Source organism: Onychomys torridus, chromosome 14 (assembly GCF_903995425.1).
Source record: "Onychomys torridus chromosome 14, mOncTor1.1, whole genome shotgun sequence".
NCBI lineage: Eukaryota > Metazoa > Chordata > Mammalia > Rodentia > Cricetidae > Onychomys > Onychomys torridus.
Genome location: NC_050456.1, coordinates 78,261,760 through 78,284,586, shown reverse-complemented (window position 1 = coordinate 78,284,586; position 22,827 = coordinate 78,261,760). Strand labels below are relative to the sequence as shown.

At 46.7% G+C, this 22,827-nt stretch overlaps 1 protein-coding gene across 5 annotated transcripts in view; it reads right to left on the bottom strand.

Annotated features, from left to right (window-relative positions):
- Positions 1-1,282: 1,282 nt before the first annotated feature.
- Positions 1,283-22,827, bottom strand: part of Tecpr2 (tectonin beta-propeller repeat containing 2) — a 104,135-nt gene continuing 82,590 nt past the window's right edge. For all 5 annotated transcript variants that reach the window (XM_036205462.1, XM_036205461.1, XM_036205463.1 and 2 more), the window contains 3 exons: positions 5,135-5,276; positions 4,511-4,660; positions 1,283-4,061 (listed from right to left, as the gene is read on the bottom strand). In XM_036205462.1, coding sequence (XP_036061355.1) covers positions 3,907-4,061; positions 4,511-4,660; positions 5,135-5,276 — 447 coding nt within the window. In that variant the 3' untranslated portion in view covers positions 1,283-3,906. The remainder of the gene's footprint in view (positions 4,062-4,510; positions 4,661-5,134; positions 5,277-22,827) is intronic.

The window sequence follows — 22,827 nt, the reverse complement described above, 5'->3', positions numbered from 1 at the left end:
TGTTTTTAACTAATTAAACTTTACTTATTTAGAAAAAAACATAGTTGTATAAGAATTTCCCAGTTTTTTTGCTTTTGTTTTTGTTTTCTGTTTTTCGAGACAGGGTTTCTCTGTGTAGCTTTGCGCCTTTCCTGGAACTCACTCTGTGGCCCAGGTTCACCTTGAACTCACAGAGATCTGACTGCCTCTGCCTCCTGAGTGCTGGGATTAAAGGCATGTGCCACCACTGCCTGGCACATTTCCCAGTATTTTATGAAAAGAATTTCTACTTTATTTTATATATATATATATATAATTTTTTTTGAGCTGGGGATCGAACCCAGGGCCTTGCACTTGCTAGGCAAGCGCTCTACCACTGAGCTAAATCCCCAACCCTATATTTTTTTGAGACAGGGTTTCTCTGTGTAGCTTTGGCGACTTTCCTGGAACTCACTCTGTAGCCCAGGCTGGCCTCAAACTCACAGAGATCCACCTGGCTCTGCTTCCCAGACGCTGGGATTAAAGGCATGTCTGCCTGGCTGAAAAGAATTTTTAAAAATGTGTTTGGTGTTGATTTTGTGATATTTGACTCAAGTACTGTTAATACTGTAAAATTAAGAGAACTGAGTTTCTAAAATGTAAATTTTATTTAGTTTTGAAATAAATAATACATTTACATGGCTCAACATTCAAAGGATAAAAAAGACACAAACTTGGAAACAATCACTGGCCCACTGCTTGTCCCAAGCAAGAGCTTGTCTCTGCCCCTCCTGAAGGGTGAGGTACAAGCAACACCCCCTACACACACACCAGAGTCCTCCTCCATCTGTCGTGACAGGTCAGGAGAGCTGCTGTAAGATCCCCCATGGGGCCCCATAGTATGCCCTGCTGGCATACATCCTGGGGCACCTTCCCTCTGTTTTATTCTTTGTTGCCATTCTGAGAACTGAACTTAGGGACAGCAGCATGCTAGGCTGGTGCTGGATCACTGTGCTGTATACACACACCCCAGCTCTGGCTTTATTCTAGACAGATCTTCAGAGGTGGCAGAAGTGTGAGACTCGACCCGAGCCCCATTGGAGGCTCTCCCAGAGGGCTGTGTCTTTGGGGTCTCCTTCACTGAAGTGCTTCTTCACCTCCTCTGCCCATTTCTGCCATGTTTGTTTCTGCTCGTCTGGGCAGGTTCCTACAGTGAACATTCAACATGGGTGCCACACTTGTAGCAGCCATGTCTCTTGCTCAGTTTGTTTACTTTTAGTGTTTTTGAGACAGACTCTTACAATGTGGTTCAGGCTGGTCTGGAACTTGTGGCAATCCTGCCTCAGCTTCCTGAGTGCTGGGATTGCAGGCATGCTCTGGGCCCAGGTAGGGTTTTCGGTCTGTGGTGCGGTGTACATGCTAGGTCTGTTACCACTAAGCCACATCTCCAGGCCCACATGGATTTCTGACTTACAGGCTCTACATTCTGAATAGTAAAAATCTCCACATGAGTTTTCTGTGGCTGTCCCATTATCTGGGTTTACAAAGCACTTACCCCACCCCCCCCCACCCCCCCGGGAGGCAAAGGCAGGTTTTCCTTGTTAACTGGAAACAGTAGGCACAGCAGCTGTATAGTTGTTTCCTCCCATGGCAATGCCTATGGAATGCTGTGTATGATACCCTAGGATGCTGCTTGGCTGCTTGGGGGAAGGCCCAGCCATGGTCTGGATTGTGCTGGCCCTTACTGGGGCCACTCCAGGAGTTTGTGGCATCAGCACAGGTCAGCAGATTCGCCAAGCTAGGCTCATTGACTAACAATATTCTCCTTCCTGGGTTCTAGAAAGGGCACATGAAGCCAGGAGACCTGAGCAGTAGTCTGGGGGTATATGTGGGTACTGTCATGATTTTAAGAATTCCTCTAAGAGAAACATCCCAGTGAGGATTCCGAAAGTGAGCTGTACTCATAGACATCTTAGCAGGACATGGTGGTGCACACCTGTAATCCTAGAACTTGAAAGAAGGATCAGAAAAAGCCAACCTTGGCTAGCTACATGGTGAATTAGAGGCCAGCCTGGTCTACATAAGACTGTCTCAAACCAACGAAAGACTATTGTCTTGGGACAGCCCTTCATTCTGCCTTCTTTGGGGCATCCTCTCCAGGGCTGTCAGAGGGTGTGTCCATCTGTGGAGTAGCCACTGCCCACTATACCACCCTGGGAAGCTGGCCCAAGACCAGGCAATGGTGCTCTGCTGCAGTGTGGCTGGGCTGGTGGGCTTTCTGCAGGCCAGAAGGAGATGGTCCCCTGCAGGCCTCTCAGCTCAGTCATCAGACTCAACGTTTGGAAAAAGTCTAACATTTTGCATGATCTCAAAGTACAACTAAAATATAAAACCAAAAAGAAAATCATATAAAGCACTGAAGCTCAAAATAGTTTTGAGGTGTCTGCTTAACTTGGGTTTAATTGCACTATCGTCCCTGTGGGCTCAGGGGCGTGCTGCCATTGTGAGGAGCTGGGCAAGGCACACCATCCACAGAAGGGGTGCAGCCCAGCTGGGGCTGCCATTGAACTTTTACAAAAAGGAGTGTATAAAATGAAGTGCAGTCAAGTCTCAGCAGCTCATTATTGCTGAGACCTGGAAGCCTCTGCTTCATGATTGCTGGGGCCTTTCTTTCACCTGGGCCTGAGGGTCCTGACACATGCTTAGTAGAAAACAGACATCAAGTAACTGCCTGGACCAGGTGGATTAAAAAAAGGAGCCAGTGTGGAGCAGTGACAGGGACCTCCTAGGTGGGGGCAGCAGGCTCAGGGAAGGACACACTGTGGGCAGCCTGCCCTGAAGCCTGTGTAAAGAGTGCTGCTGTCCCGACATGGTGATGGCAGCTGTGAGCAGGAGGCACTCTTTCCAGCTGCTGGGGAGTTCATGCTATGTCCACTGAAGACATGATAAGGGATACCACCCCTGCAAAGCTCTAAGATAAGGTGGGCTTAGGATAAACCTCCTGAAGGAACAGAAGACCTTCACTGTTTTCAAAAGATACATTTATCTTCTACATTTGTGAGATTTCATCTAAAATGAGGTATCTTATTCAGGTTTGTAACACAACAAATGAAAAGGCAATTGACTAGATTCATCATCTGAGGAAGTGCCTGGCTTTAGGGTGCCCACCAGCACACTAGTCAAATGTCTTTCCAAAGATGTCTCTAGACTAGTTCAGCCTCTTCCCCCACTGTGTCTGACCAGCACCCTGTGCTGGACTAAATGGACCATTTGGGCACCTCTGTGCTCTGTCTGACCAATTGGCTGTTGTGTTTGCTGACGTGGGTAGCTACCCTGAGTGTGGACAACATGATGAGGCAAGGATGTGTATTCCCTGCACAATCCAGCCTCCATCCTGGATGGTACTTTCCCACCTGGAATGTCTAGTGTGGGACGTACACTGTGGCCTGTACCTCCCAGAGAGATGTGAGGGACTCTATGAAGAAGTCAATACCATCACCAAACACATCTGATGGCTGTGAGCTCTGACCTGCAGGCCTGTTTAGCCTGGGGTTCTGGTATGGATGGACACCTGCCTGACTCTACCTGGCTTTGACTCATCTGCCTATGGTGGTGTCCCTGTTGGCCCCCACACCAGGATCTGTAGTTGCTGCAGAGAATTTACTGTGGTGCACAGGTAACAAGTGCATGCAACTGAGCAGCAGCAGCCACTGCTACCATTTGGAGGTGACCTTGGAAAGATGTCAAAGGTGCTGCTGCTACAGTGACAGCTCCGGGCACACGGCTGAGGCTGTGAGTTCTGGAATGAGATGGAAACAAATACAGAGGAAAGCAAGTGTGGGGTATCCAGCCTGGTGGATGAGGCACGTCCGTAAGTAAGCCACTAGGAAACATCAGCATCCATCACAGAGCCTCAGTTTCCTTCCTGACTGGCTGCCTGGGGCTCCTTCAGATGACCTCCCACTCATCCTCCAGGTCCTCAGGGTGGAAGGTGGCTGCCTGGCTGTTCTTTGGGGTATTGTGTGAATGGCTGAACGTCTTTGTCAGTCGCTGGAGAAGATAGCCAGGGGAGCCCACTGCCCACAGCTCGTCTGATGAGGTCACTGCAAAGATAACAGCCAATCACAGTCTTGTAAACCACATGGTATGAGACAAAGGGCATAGGTGGTGGGTAGGGCCCTGGGTCCAGTCTGGACTTGTGACATTCTGGCTCAGAGATAAGGAGGAGCCAGTCATTTCCCCAACTTCTACTTTGTTGATTCAGTTTAATTTCTCAGTTTCTTCTGAGACTCACATTGGAGCCCAGACTGGCTTGGAACTCACAACAATCTACCCCTTAGCCTGTCTACAAGTGTGAGTAGCTGCACCAGCACTTTGTTGTAAGCAGTGCAGCATCCTGTTCCTATCAGGTGACGCCCAGAACCCGTGGCTAGCCTTCCCACGGGTAGGCCTTGTCCTTGGCTCTGGCTGGATAGATGTGGAGCTGAATTAGGGCGGATTCTTCACACATGACCCTCTCCCCTCAGGATACACCCAGCCCCATGGCCAGCACCTGTGAAACATGACACACTTCCGGGAATTTTCTTCCAGTAGTCTCCAGCAGGGTTCTTGTCTGTGACGCCATATCGGCGGGCAAGGTCACCATTTGGACATCGGGCCCACACTGTCCTGGTGCTCAGTGCCAACTGGCAGGCCTGTAACCCTGTGGGCAAACTGGGTATCAGATAATCTCTGGAACACACAGGACAGAGCACCCTTCCCAGTACTGCTCTCTTCAGACACTGTATTGGCCACCAGGACTTCCACACGGTGACACTGGGCAGCAAGGGAGAGGGTGCACCAAGCAGGCTAGCCTAGTCACAGATGGGTCTGGGCACTGAGAAAGCTGCATTTCCATAAACCCTGCAGAGCTGGCCTGGTTCTCCCGGCAACACATGCCCTTCAGGTCTTTACCTGGTTCCTACTTCAGAACATCTCAGACCCAACAGGGTACCTAGGACTTCCATGTGGCCCCTGGTGACAGCTTGTTTTTTTACAGAAAGTGGGGCTCAAGGCCTCAAGTTAAACAGCCCAGCATGAATTTCAGTTCCTATCTTGCCTGGCACTATGGGCTGTAGTGATAACTGTAACTGTAGCTGTGTGTGGGACAATGGGGTATCTGTTGGGTCATCCCTACCTGGCACATGCTCCCAGTCTGTCCCCACAGGCATCTCCTCAGTGATCCCAGTCCGCACGTGCACATTCCATCTGCTGTCCAGGGCCCACAGCATCTGGTCATTGGGGCTAGAATGGACGCTGACCAAGGTGACCCCGGCAGGCTGGAAACAGGAAGGGGCAGTCCTCAGAGAAGGACAAGAGGTTTAGGGAGCTAGAGGCACACTAGAGACTGCAGCAGGCCAGCTCAACATGAAGCTGGGTGGAGCAGCAGTCACGGCAGAAGGGGCAAGGCTGCCGTGGGCTCCTAGGTGTTCTGCATCTGGCATGCAGTCTCACAGGAAAGAAAGACGTTTACCAGGCTATCCTCATAATGCCACACAAACAAGATTATGAGACACCCCACCAGACAAGCAGACAGCTTCAGCTGGTGATACAGAAAGGCAGAAGTGGTTTGGAAAGGGAGTGAACCAGTGAGAAGTGGCAGGTGGAGCCGTGGCACACAGGACAGAAAAGCTGCACCGCTGGCTGAGCCCCACTGATGCAGCAGGTGGGCTCTACACCTGGAGAGAAGGAACTGCAGCCTGCTTGCAGACCACCTGCCTGGCCAGGCTCACCTGGGCCCTGACGTCTACCTGGAGGCTTCCCTTAGCTCTAGTCCTGTCTGTGCCTTCGCTTCTGGTGACATTTCTTGCAGTATGGACTATGCAGTATGGGACATGGAGGTATAGAAAGGCAGCAGGAGCTGGCTCTTGGGTAGGCACCAGGCTGGCTATACTGCTCCTTTGTGTAGGTCCACATGCCATGGTGTGCTGTCCACGTTTTATAGGCAAGAGCTAATCCTTCCAATGTTGTTTGCTGTGCCAGGGTGGGCCACTCTGCAGAGTAACAAAGCCCCAGGTTTTGGAGGGCAGAGTGACCTAGAGTTCAGGTGAGTAACCAAAGCCTTGAAGGTCTGGCTGTCCCTCATGCTGCTGCTTCCCTTCTTGGACTCAGTTATGCCTGCTGCATGCCCTTTCAGGGCTCCAGTTTCCTGGGTTCTGGCCAGTTACTTACCGACATGTGGTCCCTGCTCTGCATCTTGCTTTCCAGGATGTCAAGAATGTGGTTGTGGTGCATGCTTCAAACCACACTTCACTTGGCTCCTGTCATGATGACAGCACACCCCTGCTGGCTTGAGCTGCCAGACTCTCAGGGCACCCTTTGTGGAAAGCCACCCATCCTTGAATCTCTGCTGAAGCACTCACAACCTGCTGTACATCTCTCCCACTGGCCACTGTCGGTGGTGGCTTTCTACCCATCATTGAAGGGGCGGAGCACCAAGCACAGAAGGCATGTGCATGGGAGGGTGGAGGGGGCAGAAAGAGAAGACAGATGTGGGCATGTGTGTTAGAAGATGGGAGGTAGAGAAGAGTGAGAGTCAGGACTCTGCATGACCTGCAGAGTCACAGGGAATATAAAACGGCAGCATGAGAAACCAGGGTTGCTTTCAAAAGTTAGTCTCTAGGCCAGCAGAGTCAAAAGGTACACATGGCCGAAAGGGCCTGCCTCTTGTAGCCCTGCGGTTGAATGCCATGGATGAGCACAGGAGCTCAGTGCCTGGGCCTGCTGCTCATGCTCAGCTTTGCAGAGCCGGTTGTGCCCAAACAGTATGCCTGAGAGTGTCTCCTCTGAGCACAATGTTTACATTTGACCACATGAGGCCTATTTCTACCCCAAGATAGAAATCTGGAGGTTTAGATTTTGAGGAGGGCTGTTCTAGGTCAAGTCTCAATCCTAGAGAGTGACAGGCACAAGAGTGGGGAGAGAAGGGCTGTCCACCTGCAGTTGGGCTCGTGAGGAAGGCAGGCTGCTGGACCCCACAGAACTGACACAGAGGAGGGTCCTGGTCCAGCCTGTGCACACACATCGGTGCCGCCTGTTAGCTAACCACGAGCATGTACAATTACAGACATTTTAAATGAATGTATAAGTAAAAGGCAGGGGCTGGAGAGATGGCTCAGGGGCTAAGAGCACTGTTCAAACATAGCAGCTCACAACTGTCTGTAACTCTTGTTCCAGGGATCCGACACCCTCACACAGACACACATCTGGCAAAACACCAATGCACATAAACTAAAAATAAATTATTTTAAAAAAATAAGTAAAAAGCTACAATTTTGGCTTTATTTTAAAACTTCATATAAGTTTAAAAAATTGGAATGAAGAATATAACTCATGCAACAGAGTAAATAGTTTAAGAATAAGGACCAGCGAGGTAGCTAATTGGTAAAGGCACTTGTCACCATGCCATTTCCCAGGACCCACATGACTAACTCCTGCAACTTGTCTCCTGATCTCCACATGTGTGATGCAGTATGCCCCCCTCCTACAAGACAGCTAAATGTGATACAAATTTTTAGAGATTCAAGAATAATATGGAAACATTAAGAACTTACATAGAATCTTGGTAAGATGACAGAAAAAGTAGATATACCTGTGTGTGCACATGTACACCCTTGTTACTGTCATTTAAAGACTATAGGAGCCTTTAATCACAGCACTGAGGAGGCAGAGCCAGGCAGATCTCTGTGAGTTCAAGGCCAGCCTGGGCTACAGAGCAAGTTCTAGCACTGGCACCAAAACTACACAAAGAAACCCTGTTGTAGTGGTATTGTGTTCCCCAAAATATTGTTCACCCTAATAAATTTATCTGGGGTCAGAGAACAGACAGCCACTAGATATAGAGGCTAGAAAATGGTGGCACTCACACCTTTAACCCTAGCATTCCAGAAGAAGAAATCATCCATTCAAGGAAACAGCCAAGCATGGTGACACACGCCTTTAATCCCAGGAAGTGATGGTAGAAAACAGAAAGGTATATAAGGCGTGAGGACCAGGAACTAGAAGCATTTGGCTGGTTAAGCTTTTAGGCTTCTGGCAGCAGTTCAGCTGAGATCCATTCTGGATGAGGACTCAGAGGCTTTCAGGCTGAAGAAACAGGATCAGCTGAGGAACTGGCGAGGTGAGGAAGCTGTGGCTTGTTCTGTCTCTCTGATCTTCCAGCATTTACCCCAATAACTGGCCTGAGTTTGATTTTATTAATAAGTACTTTTAAGATTTCTGCTACACCCTGTCTTTAGAAAAAAAAAAAAAGATTATAGGATGGAGGTGGGAGGAACCAACTTGCTTTCTGGAGTAGTTTAATTATAGCCATCAATATGCTGAAATGTTTACAGATCAAAGGGACTGCTGGTGGCTAGAGTCTCCTTTAAATATAGTAGGGTAGGGGATGCTGTCCCATGCTCCCAAATGATAGAACCCCAGGATTATCCCTCATCACTAGAAACAACCGAGGCACATCTCCTTCTTCCTAAGCAGCCCCTTGCAGGAGCAGACATTCCTCTCTTCGTCATTAGGACATTACAGATGATATTATTGTGATCTTGACACAATATCCCTGTGGACACCTTCTTAAGTTGAGGAGAAAAGTCCCAATGTGGGCTGAGGAAGCTGTTTGGGGCCACAGTGAGGGTTCACCTGAGTCAGGCATGGTGGAGCATGCCTTTAATCCTAGCACTTGGGAGGAAGAGGCAGACAGAGCCTGGTCTACATGGTGAGTTCTAGGATACCCAGGATTTCAGAGAAACCTTGTTTCAAAACAAATAAAAACAAACAAACAAACAAAGGAGTCCCCTATGCATCAGGTACAGTCGAGTTCTGCTCCATTTATACTGGGTTAGCTACCACAGACAAGGCCTGGGGGGTGTGTGGTGTGTGTGTGTGTGTGTGTACGCGCGCGTGCGCGCGTGTAGCAGGAATCTTAAAAGTTCTTATTAATAAAAACAAACCTGAGGCCAGTAATTGGGGTGAACGCTGGAAGATCAGAGAGACAGAACAAGCCACAGCCACCTCACCTCACCAGTTCCTCAGCTGATCCTGTTTCCTCAGACTGGAAGCCTCTGAGTCCTCCTCCACATGACTCTCAGCTGGACTGTGCTCAAAGCCTGTATGCTGAACCAGCCAATGCTTACTAGCCAAAGGCTTCTAGTTCCTGGTCCTCACACCTTATATATCTCTCTACTTTCTGCCGTCACTCCCTGGGAGTAAAGGCTGGATTTCTGGGATTAAAGGCATGTGTCACCATGCCTGGCTGTTTCTAATGTGGCCTTGAACTCAGAGATCCAGAGGGATTTCTGCCTCTGGAATGCTAGGATTAAAGGAGTGTGCTACCACTGCCTATCCTACATGTTTAATATTGTGGCCGTCCTGTTCTCTGACCCCAGATAAGTTTATTAGCCTGCACAATATTTTGGGGAACACAATACCACCACATGTGGGGTGATGGGTGATGTCATCACAAGAAGCAAGATGTAAAGATACGGGTAAGCCACGAGGCACATGGCAAAGAATAGATTTATAGAAATGGGTTAATTAAGATGTAAGATCTAGCTAGCAAGAAGCCTGAGCCAGTAGGCCATACAGTTTGTAATTAATACAAGCCTCTGTGTGTTTATTTGGGTCTGAGTGGCTGCGGAACTGGCGGGTGAGAGGGATTTGTCCTGACCAAAGGCCAGGGGAACACAGGAAAACTTTCAGCTACAAGGTGGGGGGAGGTTTCCTAGGGACAATCCAGGACCTTGTATATACCAAGCAAACTCTATACCACTGAACTACATCCCCAGCCCTGGGCTCTTTGAAATGGGGTCATGCCAAGCTGGCCTCTAAGTCACAATCTGCCTCCTGAGTGCTGGGATTTCAAGGTGCAGCACTTTGCCCACCACCAGGCCCAGCACATGTGAATTAGCACACTGTACTTGGTGCTTCCCATGTGGCACACCCTTGAGAAGGGCTCTGCCTGCTCAGCCACCATACAATACTAAGACCTTACTCTCCTTACTCTTATAGAGAAGAGGCTGCTGTCACCTCTTCCCAGGAGGCACAGCCTGTATGTGTTCCCAGCCCACTCACTGAGTTAGCACTAGAGACCATTTCTACTTGCTGTCTGGGGCAACAGGCCTGCAGGACAAGCTTTGCTGTCTGCTCCAGTGCTTCATGGCCCTGGTGCACACTAAGTCCAAAGAGCCACAGCCCACTCTCCTGAGCCAGGAAGGCTTCAGGGCCTCCACAATCACCACAGGTCAGGGTAGTCCTTGTGCCAGCCCCTGAGCTTCCTCTATGCCACCATCCCGCTCCCCCTAGGCAGGGCAGGTTCCTGTGGAAGGCAAGCCATGCTTTGTGTTTTCCCCCTCAAATAGCTCCTGTGTCTGGGGTTTTGCTGTTTGAGAAATGCTAACAAAAGGAGTGCAGCAGAGGTGAGCAAAGCCTGGGGAAACCCAAGCGATAACCAGTGGACAGTACAATGAAGTCCAGTTGTAGAGCGAACAGACTCTCTTCTGTCTTCCAGAATTCAAGACACCACTCAGGTTCAAAGGGACCCAGGAGGCCAGTCAAGCCCAACTCCTTTACATCTGGGTAAGAAAAACTACAAAACTTGTGCCTGGAGCTAGAGTGACTGGGAGTAGACCAGAGTCCTCCAAACTGCCACGCTGAGCCCTTGTCTCCGATATGCATACCTGCACTGGGAACATAAGAGGCATGTGAACCCCTGCATACCCTCACTTGTCCCTGAGTCCAGGATAAAAGAACACAGAATTTCTCCAGTAGAGGAACTGCTTCCCAAGCAGAGCAGTCTGAGGCCAGTGGCACCTTAAAGGCTACCTTTTCTTTTTCCTTGGGTTCCCTCTCCCAGCTTTCTCTCTTTTATCCTTTAATCCATTTTAAAATGGGACACAACCTGAACTTCCCATTTCCAGAGCCCTCAGGGTCTCTGCTGTGTATGATGATGTTAGTGGGTTTAAGCCTTAGGACACTGAGGTGTATGGGTTCATCTTATGGGCCCCATGATGGTGACACCTTCATTTATTTGCTCCTTAGTCCTTTATTTTCTCTTCTGCCTCTGGTCTCTTCTCTTCATTTCAGAAAATCTTGAACCCTAGATGCTAATGCCAGTGGACCTCCCATCTGGAAAAGCATGTCTCAGAACCCAGCAAAGAACAGCATTTGCTAGTTATAGGGGATGTGCTGCAGAAAAATGCTCAGAAATAAGTTTCCTGGGCAACTCCGACATCCTCTTTTCTGAGCAGGTAGGAAAACTACCAATTGGACCACTATCTGCCCACCACTGTGGCTGAGATGTCAGCATGCAGCACTGCCTCTATGTCCCTTACAGCTTGTCACTGGGCTGCTCAAGGGGCCCTCACATAAATTGCCTGTGGCTAGCCTTTCAGGTGAGTAAAGCCCAGAAGGGGAGGTCCCTGGAAATGACAGTGCTATCCATTCATTCATTCATCTATCTATCTATTTGGGTTTTTTTTGTTGTTGTTGTGTTTTTTTTTTTTTTTTTTTGTTTTGTTTTGTTTTGTTTTGGTTTTGGTTTTTAGAGACAGGGTTTCTCTGTGTAGCTTTGGAGGTTGTCCTAGATCTTGCTCTGTAGACTAGGCTGGCCTCGAACTCACAGAGATCCGCCTGTCTCTGCCTCCGAGTGCTGGGATTAAAGGCATGCGCCACCACCGCCCGGTCCTATTTGGGTTTTTAAGGACAGGTTCTCTCTATGTAGCCCAGTTCTGGCTGTCCTGGAAATTGCTCTATAGAACAGGCTTGTCTGAAACTGAGATTTGTCTGCCTCTGCCTACCAAGTGTTGGCATTAAAGTCATCTACTAGCACACCTGGCTAAAACATTTTTTTTAGTAAAGTACATAACCCAGGCTGGCTTTGAATTCCTGATCCTCCTGCTTCTACCTTGCTAGGATTATAGGTGTGTGCCAGTAGACACTTGGGTTATATGGTCCTGGGGATCAAACCCAGGCCCTTACACATGCTAGGCATGTACTCTCTCAATCCATCCACATCCTGGCCCTGCCCTGCTATGGATGCTGCATTGCAGATAGACATGCCTCTTGCATGTCAGGAGAGTGCTTCACATGGAGCTGCATTCTAACCTCTCAGGGCTTCTGATCAGTCCCTTCTCGCCTCATTCTTTTTTTTTTAAAAAACATTATTTATTTATCTATCTATCTATCTATCTATCTATCTATTTATTTATTTATTATGCATACAGTATTCTGCCTACATGCTTGCTTGTAGGCCAGGAAGAGGGTATCAGATCTCATTAGGGATGGTTGTGAGCCACCATGTGGTTGATGGGAATGGAACTCAGGACCTCTGGAAGAACAGTCAGTGCTCTTAACCGCTGAGGCATCTCTCTAGCCCCCCTTTGTTATTTTAATTTTTTATTTTTCTCAGGGCTACAGCCATGGGACAAAGGGGTGGATACATTTACCACCTACATTGGCAGCTGGGGGGGTACCCGTAAACCTGGCCACATAACAGTGTAAACCTGGCCACATAACAGCATCACGGGAACTTCTCCTAGCTAACGGGCAAATAAAAAGTTACTTTATCCCCAAGCTTTCTGCTAAAGCTCTAAACCCTTCTCCCTCCCTACTTCTGCATCTGCCATGTGCAACCTTTTCTGTCTGACTTCCGCTGGCAGTGGGCGGGCTCAAATGGGCGGGCTTGGGCAGCGTCTACAACTCTCATCCTAATTCACCTTAACTCCACTCACTCATTCTCAAACTGCCTTGAGAGACACAGACGGGTCTGGTAGCCACTAAGATACATACAAATAAGTTTACAGTAGTCAGGATGGCTCTTAAGCCAAAAATCAGCTTATAGGCTCAGACAAGTCTTCCAAAAGGATTGGTTTGCCTCCTGGCAGATCTTCCAAAAGCTGTTCTTGAGCCACCAATCATCAGGGGAAAAAAAATTGAGGACATGGAGTAAAATCCTTCTCTTGTTCGCCAGATATCCCAGACTAAAACTTAAGCATCTGGAGAGCAGGGCTCCTGACCCCACAGGCAAAAGAGTCATCTGTGGCATTTAAGGTGTGCCAGGGAAGAGATAAAAGCCAGAAAACAAAACTGCCAAGTGCTGGCACTCACTGATTCCAGAAAGCTGTTGGGTTTCTGTTTTAAGTGAGAAAAAGGCCACGGGCTAGCGAATGCCCTACCAGGCCATCAACAGTCTTGTTAAAAGTGCTGCCTAGCCGGGAGGTGGTGGCGCACGCCTTTAATCCCAGCATTCGGGAGGCAGAGGCAGGTGGATCTCTGAGTTCGAGACCAACCTGGTCTACAGAGCTAGTCCAGGACAGGCTCCAAAGCTACAGAGAAACCCTGTCTCGAAAAACTAAACAAACAAACAAACAAATAAATAAATCCTCATATACCACAAGCTTTTCTCTTCCCAGTTCCCTGTTCTAATTCACTGTTCAGCTAATGGTACAGGACCACCACAGAACCGGAGTCCAGAGACCATCAAGTAAGAAACTGTAACAACTAAAAGGTATTTATACCCCCAGACCAAAAAGCATCTGGGTGCTATAAAAAAGACTTTAATGTAAACATTTATTACTGTGAGATGCTTTTAACAATTGATCACCTGTCTCCTGGATGACGAATTAGTAAAGGAAACAGGTGCTTTAAAATAATCTCTCTGGATGGGCGGTACTGGCACGCACGCCTTTAGTCCCAGCATTAGGGAGGCAGAGGCAGGAGGATCTCTGAGTTCAAGGCCAGCCTGGTTTCCAAAGGGAGTTCCAGGAAAGGCGCAAAGCTACAGAGAAACCCTGTCTCGAAAAAAAACAAAAACAAAAACAAAACAAAAAAATTTCTCTGATAAAGCTTAACATGTTTCAAGACAGGCCGGATCTACCTCAGATAAATGTCAACATAAAATAATAATGATTCCTTTCTCTCTAAGCTTTATTTCTGTGTCACCAGCATCTTGTCAAACAGAAATTTCCCAGCCGCAGCCAAGAGGGATACATGACAGAGCAAACGGATAACAGCATCCCACAATGCCTGTCTACCTGGGAAGATTCCCCTTCTCCATTCCCCCAAGAGCCAACTGACGTCCAAAAGTCAGCTGGAAGCAGTTTCCCCCCCCCACACACACCTTTAAAAAAAAAAAAAGATTTATTTATTATGTATACTGCATGTATGACTGCAGGCCAGAAGAGGGTACCAGATCTCATTATAGATGGTTGTGAGCCACCATGTGGTTGCTTGGAATTGAACTCAGGACCTCTGGAAGAGCAGCCAGTGCTCTTAACTTCTGAGCCATCCAGGGGGAAACAGTTTTTGAGAGGAACAATGCCCCTATTCCCATGTATCTACTCTTTTTGTTTTCTGTTTTTTGAGACAGGGTTTCTCTGTGTAGCTTTGCGTCTATACTAGAACTCACTTGATACCCTGGGCTGGCCTCGAACTCACAGAGATCAGCCTGGCTCTGCATCCTGAGTGCTGGGATTAAAGGCATGCGCCGCCGCAGCCTGGCTTTTTTTTTTTTTTTTTTTTAATAATAAGCGAAGTCTGAAGTCTGGGATGTAAGGATTATGTCCTTAATTACGTCACTAACCCGTCACAATGTCCCAGTCTAAAAAGCAGACGAGCCCTCTGTGCCTCCTTTCCTTTTCGCACTCTCTGCTTCCATACTGCCCCCTCTGGGCAGGTCCCGTTCCCCCCCATCCCCCCCCATCCCCCCCCCCCCCCCCCTGGTCAATAAAGCTCTGGAAAGGTAACCACGGCTGGCGTGGCTGACTCTTAACCAACAATGTGATTGCTCTCAAATCAATCCTCAGCACACCAAAGAGCAAACAACAAAATAAGGAAGGGAGGGAGGGAAATGTCAGGCCAAAGCTGGCCTCCTCCCACAGTGAGCTTTGTCCTAAACAGAAGGACTGTTACTGGATAAGTGGAGAATTAAGGGATTTCTGTTTACTAGGAGGGAGCCTCATTTAAACCACCAGGAATCTCCTCTAATCTGAGGGATCTTTCTTAAACTGCCCCAAAGCTTATCTGTTTATCTTTGGCAAGGGCATCTAGTCAATTGGAACAGCTTCTATTAGGATAAAGCCCCAACTCTGCTGACTATTATATAAAATCTGCTTTCCCTACATTTTGCTCTCCCCTGCAAGATCTTGGCGGTTTGGTCCCCAGTAAACCTTTCTTTATACCCATGGAGTTTGGTGGTTTCACTGCACCATTACTTACAGGAAGGAGGAAAAGACCATTAAAGAGTAAGAACACACACAAACAGGCAAGCTTGGGACATTTAAACCATACAGGGACCATGTGGGAGAAGATACTTCAAAAAACACCCTTTGGGGGCTAGGGTGATGGCTCAGTGGGTAAGAATGTGTCTATGCAAGCATGAGGACCTGAGTTTGGAACCCAGTACCAAAGAAAGAAGCATGGCTTTGCATGCCTATACCACAGTATTAAGGGGGCAGAGACAGGAGGATTGCTGAGGCTTGCTGGTTGCCAGCCTAGCTGAAAAATGATGAGGTCTAGATCTAGTGAGAAACCCTGTATCTACTGTCTTCCAGTTCCTGTATTGGTGCGCAAGAGACACATACTGTACACACACACATAATATACACTGGAGTGCCTGCTTGCATGCGTGCGCACACACACATATAAAATAAAAATTAAAAAAACAGTGAAACAGAGTTGTTTCTTTGAAAAGTTACCTATATATTTGTGGTAGTTTTTTTTTTGCTTTGTTTTGTTTTTGTTGTTGTTGTTTGTTTGTTTGTTTTGAGACAGGGTTTTTCTGTCTCTTGGCTGTCCTGGAACTCGCTTTGTAGAACAGGCTGGCCTCGAACTCACAGAGATCTGCCTGGCTCTGCCTCCTGAGTGCTGGGATTAAAGGCGTGCGCCACCACCGCCAGGCAAAATGTTAACTATGTATGATCCACAGACACTTAGCTAACTAGACGAAAGACAGAGAAGATAAGTTAGTAAACTTAAAGGTGAAAAGGGGGAAAATGGCAAAAGATATCAATGAAATCTAGAGGTTCATTAGGGAAGACTTTCAAAAATCTGTGTTTAAAGACAACTTAAAACTTTGTAGGAAGTGGATGAAGTTTTAGACATATACAACCTACAAAAGCAATTCAAGAAGATAGAAGCAAATGCCTTGCTAAGAAGTGAGATAGAAGCAGCAGTCACCTCCCCAAACAGAAAAGCCCAGAGCAGATGGTTTCCTTCTAACAGACCGTTAAACAGAACATACAGCAAGCTCCTGAAACCACTCCACAAGACAGAGGACCAGAACACTACCAAATACATGCTGTGGAGCTAGCCAGTGTACACATACCAAAACCAGATAAGGAGAAGAAACCATACAAAGAGAAACTACACACCAATTTCTGTGATGAACACAGATAAAAAAGTTCTTCATAAAATACTTGCAAAGTGAATTCAACAACACATAAAAATATCATATATCACCATCAAGTAGGTCTCAAGCTAAAGATGCAGGAGTGGTTCATCATATGCAAACCAATAAATTACATCTCTGAAGATGTAGACAAATTAAACATCACATCATAATAAAAGCTCCAAAGAAACTAGGAACAGAAGGATGGTACCTCAACATAATAAAAGCTCTAGCTAACAAACCTATAGCCAGTGTTATATAAATGGAGAAAACCTGAGAGCATTTCCTCTAAAATTATGGATGAGACAAGGATGTGGACTCTTCAGTCTTATTTAATATAGTGCTTGAACTCTTAGACTGAAATAAAGCAAGATAAATCAATAAAATGGGTATGGATAGAAAAGGAAAAGGCTGAATTATCCCTAATTTGCAAATGGTATGATTCTTTATTAAATGACTCTAAAAGTTCTACAAAAATGAGACCCAATAAACACTTTCAGTAAAGTAGTGGGACACAAAATCAACACTAAAAATTAGGGCCTTGTTTTATGGACTAGAGAAATGGCTGGGCATTCAGAAAGAGCACTGAGAGCCAGAAGAACTCAGTTCAGTTCTCAGCACCCACACAGCAGCTCACACTGGCTATAACTCCAGTTCCAGGGGATCTGATGCATTCTGGCCTCTGCAAGCACTTTGAACACACTGATGAATAAAAATTCATGAAGGCGTGTATACACATAAAATATCTTCTAAAAATTAGGAACTTTTCTATAAACTAATAATAACTTTGCTGAGAAAGAAATCACAGTGGTACACACCTATAATCTCAGCATTTGAGAGGTAGAGGCAGAAGGATCAGTAATACTTCTGGGTCACCTGGGCCTACATTTGAGACTAGCCTGGGTACATGAAACCTTGTCTCCAAACTCTATAAAAGGAGCTAGACCAGCCTGGTCTCCAAAGTGAGTTCCAGGAAAGGCGCAAAGCTACACAGAGAAACCCTGTCTCTAAAAAAAAACAAAAAAACAAAAAAACAAAAAAAAAAAACCAACAACAACAACAAAAAAGGAGCTAGAGAGGTGATTGGCAGTTAAGAACTCGGAACTCACTTTGTAGAGCCAGGCTGGCCTCGAACTCACAGTGATCCACCTTCTCTGCCTCCCGAGTGCTGGGATTAAAGGTGTGCGCTACCACCACCCGGCTAGAACTCTTGCCACTTTTACAGAGAACCTGGGTACAGTTCCTAGCACCCACATGGTGGCTCAAACCAGCTGTAACTTCAGTTCTGTGGGACCCAGTGTCCTCTCTGGATTCCACTGGCACTGCATGAATATAACCATGACATTGACCGCAGTGAGATTAGAGTAACATTTTACAATGGCTACTTGCCAGCTCTATGGCCTTGGTGTTATACAGCTCACTCCGCCAGGCCAAGTCTCCCCAGTCTAGGCAGAGTAAACAAAACTGGACGTCCAATGATGACATTGTGGAGGAGATGACTCGGGGCAGACGGCTTAGCATTGAGCAACTAAGATGTACTAGGAAGAAGTAGCGCCTGCTCAGGGTGACAGAGGAATGCTAAGGAGGAGGAGGTGGGATCAAGTGGGGTGAACATTCCTGAGGACTCCTCTGTCTATCTGTCTATCTCTCCTATCTCTCATCTACCTACCTGCCTACTTACTGTATAGGAGTGCTCTATCTGCATGTGTAGCTTTATGCTAGAAGAGGGCTGTGAGCTACAAGGCGGCTGCTGGCAGTTGAACTCAGGACCTCCGGAAGGGCAGTCCGTGCTCTTAAGTGCCGAGCCATCTCTCCAGAAGAAGCACTCCTCTTTACCCAGCCCACAGAGCCCACAGTGCTCCGAGAGTGTGTGCTATGAGAGAGCAGACCATCACTTGTACTGGCTTCAGAGGCACCCAGAATATGGACAGAAAACTCTGCAAACTCCAATTCTGAAAGCTGCTAAATACAACTAAAAATATTTCCTCCAAGTCCTCCCAAACACTAGCAAGTCTGAAAACTGACTCATTTATTTTGAGTACTTTGTAGAAACTTCACCCCAAAACCACTATAAGAGGGAGGTTTTTACCAGACCAGGAAACAAAAATAGAGGAGCTGCTGCTAATTGGAGAGGCTTCTGCTGCTCACTTCATGTGCCTGTGGTACCCCTCTGTGGCTCCTCCTCTGCTCAGCTCTCAGGATGTCCTTCATGAGACACAAAGCCTGAGCAGAGGTGCAGAGGTCACAAAGGTGCACAGGTCATTTCCGTGTGGAATGGATCCTCTACACGCTCCTAAAGCATGGATTCTGAAAGTCCTCCTGACTTTTGGATCTTTTTACTGACTCCTCACCATTCTTTCTCCCCTGAACTTACTTTTTCAGGGCCATCTGTGGAAAAATCTGTTGGTTTCATCACTAACCAGTGACCTCCATGCAAACATCATGACCACCTCACAGCTCCTGGAGTCAGTGTCCCAGCACAGGTCTAGGACCCTAGAGCTACAGGAAGGAGCCAAACCAGGTGCCATACACGCATGTCTACATTCCAGTTTGGCCATCTGTGTGGCTTAGAGAGAACCAGACTACCAGAGCTCACTGAGGCAGAAAGGCGAAGCTTTACTCAGAGTATGAACTGCTGGGCTGTCCTCAGGAGGAGTTTGGGTTTATAGGGTGTTTTCGGTTGGGGAGCAGTATGGCGGGAGAGCATAAGGAAGAAGGAACCACTGCAGGCAAAGGGACTGCCGTGAGCCAGGCTGTGTGTGTGTGTGTGTGTGTGTGTGTGTGTGTGTGTGTGTGTGTGTGTGAGAGAGAGAGAGAGAGAGAGAGAGAGAGAGAGAGAGAGAGAGAGAGAGGGAGGGAGGGAAGCTATGGTTACGCTGTCCTGAGACAAGTGGTCAGCAGACTTCTGGGAAGTGGAAAATGTTTCCATTTTCCCAACAGGGCTGGGTCCCACATGGATCATAAATCTTGGTGTCTTAGGTGACTCCATCTTGGGCCAAAGGTCTAGGTCAACCCTATACCACCTACTAGAGATAAACTCTCATGCAACTTCCTGAACCACTCTGAGCCCTGTAATCCCAGCACTTGGAAGATCTCTACAAGTTCAAGGTCAACCTTGGCTAAATATGGAGGCTGTGTCTTAACAAGACAAAAAGCTAGCCATGGTAGCACAAACCTGTAATCTCACTACTCAGATGCAGAGTCTGGAGGACCAGGAGTTCACACTTACCTTTGGCTACATAGTAAATTTGAGATCAGCCTATGACACGAGACCCTGTCTTTAAAAACCAACCAGTGAACCAAACAAAAGGATGAAGGGACAGGAGTGACTGCCTTTTTGGGTTGCCATGGAGGAGGACACCCATGGTTAAAGCATTTAGGCTGGTACAAGGAGACCACCTGTAATAGCTCATTATAGCCTCTAACCTTAGAAATGACACAGCCAGCCCTAGGGTGTTAAGGAATACACCAGGAGCTTTGCAGGGGCAGTTATGAGGAGCAGGAGTGGGTCCCAGTAGACAGGCTGTTAAACTCTTCTAAGAGCAAAACCACTTCCTTAAAAGTAGGGAGGATTTCCTCTGGTTTCTGCTTCCCTTAGGAACCAATGAAAAAGCATGTATATTTACAAATTCCCAGGCATAGGGAATTTCTTCTACAACATAGTAAGAGTGTGCAAAATGAGAAAGTAGAGCTCTCTTCAGCAGAACCACTGAAGGTGTTAATGTTTAATTGCCATTTAACAGTCACTGCTTTATTCAGAGCACAGTTTAGAGGTTCTTTCATGTGACTTTATTTGATTCTGGGTGTCTTCAAAAATGCATAACTGCAATAAATACAGTCCAGAGCTATCAACGGGTTATCACTATAAAGCACTATACATAAGAATGTGAGGAAGAAATGAGAAAAATTAGAATAGAAATACATAAAATATAAGAAAACAATATAGAAAATCAATAAAACCAAAGAGGGGACTTTGAAAAGATGATGACGTTGACCCCAAAAGCCCACACAGTTAGAGGTGGGTGTGTACATCTGTAATCCCAGGTCTCCATGGAGAGACAGGAGAGTTAGCCTGCTGTACACAGTGGCGAACAAGAGACCCTGCCTCAAACAAGGTAGAAGGTGAGGGCCATCACGTACAGTGATGCACATGTACTCCTCATGTACAGTGTGCAAGCACATATTCATGTGCTTTACAGTACACACACACCACACAAAAAAGAAAAAAGGAACTGAATTATTAAAATCAGAACTAAAAGCGGGCATTACCACAGTCTTACAGAATTAAAAGGATCAGAGAATACACTATGGAAACTGGATGCTAATCCGTTAGATGACACAATGAACAAAGGATGAAGAAGCAGAAACTGCTCAACCTGAACAAGACGAGAGCAGATATGAAGAGTAAAGAGACCAAGTCAGTAATGGCAACAGGGCTGGAGAGGAGGCTCCGCAGGAAACAGTGCTGGCTGCACCAGTCCGATGACCTGAGCAGGTGAGATCAACAGCTGAAAGTTGTCCTCTGATCTCCACAGCCCATCATGGCACACGCACACACACACATACACCATACACTCACAATAATAAATAAAATAAAAATTGAACAATAACAACACCACAAACAGAACTGCTCATAAAAACAAGCCTAGAACCTGAGTTTGAACTTCAATACCCATGCTGGTGTTGACCCAGCTCACAACCACCTGTCACTGGAGCGTCAGGAGATCTAATGGCTCCTTCTGACCTCTGTGGGCACACACGTGGTGTACACTCACACAGACACATAAATAAAAATCTTTTTTTTTTTTTTTTTTTTTTTTGAGACAGGGTTTCTCTGTAGCTTTGGAGGCTGTCCTGGAACTCGCTTTGTAGACCAGGCTGGTCTCGAACTCACAGAGATCCACCTGCCTCTGCCTCCCGAGTGCTGGGATTAAAGGCGTGCGCCACCACCACCCAGCATAAATAAAAATCTTACAAAGACAAGTTGAGTGCAATGGTACACTCCTTTAATGCTAGCACTCTGAAAACAGAGGCAGACAGATCTCTTGAGTTTGAGGCCAGCCTGTCCTATGTAGTGAGATTCTTTCTCAAACAGAGAAACAAACAACAAAACACAAAAAAGTCATATTAGCCCAAACTAATATGACAACCCTGATAAATTCTAACAAATGCTTAAAAACTACTTAATACCAATCCTTCATAAGCTCTTCCAAAGACAAGAGGAGTATTTCAACAATAATGTCTATTGTTTTAAGCCAGGGCCTAATGCATGCTGAGTAGAAGCTCTACTACCAAGCTGTGCCTCCAGTGTGCCTACACCACATGCATTTTAGAGGTCAGCATTATCCTGACACCAAAACTACATAAACTCACGACAAGAAAAGGAGGTCAAAGATAACACTCCTCAGGACTGTGGACATGAACTCCTCAATAGTAAACAAACAGCAAACTGAATCTAATAGCATACACAGCACACACAGAAGGGACATATACATAATCGTGGCATATGATCTACCCAGGAATAATGTACTTCAAGTTGTGGTCACTGGACTTGTTTTGCTGCTGTAATGGAATACCCGAAACCAAGAAGAGGAAAGTGGCAGGTGTAGCACCACATGCACATGCCTGTTCTTCCACTGGTGCAAGTTAGGGTAAGCCTAGTTCACGTACAGTGTCCCAGAACTGCCAGTGAGACCCCATCACAAGCAAACAAACCTCATTTCACATGTACTAAGGATACAAAGAAATGAGAAAAAATGTTTTTTGGGAGCCAGTATGTAGAGAAACTAAAACCCTCATATTATGCTGGCAGAATGAAAAACAGAAGACTCACTTCAGCAAACAGAAGTTCCCATTCCTTAAATAGTGAGCCATCCTACAGGATACCAGGGGGCCTTCACCAGAGGACCCTGCAGAACTGAAATGTGCCTCCCTAAGATGTACACACAAATATTGGTGGGAGCCTGCACAGGAGCCAGAAAGTAGAAACAAGCCAATACCTAGAACCGAGGTATGGATGACCTGTGGCCTCTACTGATGGAGTATTACTAGGTCATAAAAATGAATGAATTAATGATGAGTGCTAAAACATAAAAGAACTCTTATGATATCCACTGAAAGATGTCTGAGGCCATATATTGCTGAGCATGGTGGCACACGCCTTTAATCCCAGCACTCAGAAGACAGAGGCAGGCAGATCTCTGAGTTTGAGGCCAGCCTGGTCTTCAAAGCAAGTTCCAGGACAGGCAGGGCTACATGGAGAGACCCTGTCTCAAAAAAGAAAAACAAAACCAAAAATAAACACACACACCAAAAAAAAAAAAAAAAAAAAAAAAAAAAAAAAAAAAGGCTATTTAATTAGCAGGATTCCATTTGTATGTGATGTACAGACCAGGAAAATAGGAGGTGATCAGTGGCAGTGATAGGCTTAGGGGCTTGAGGTTCTGAGGGTG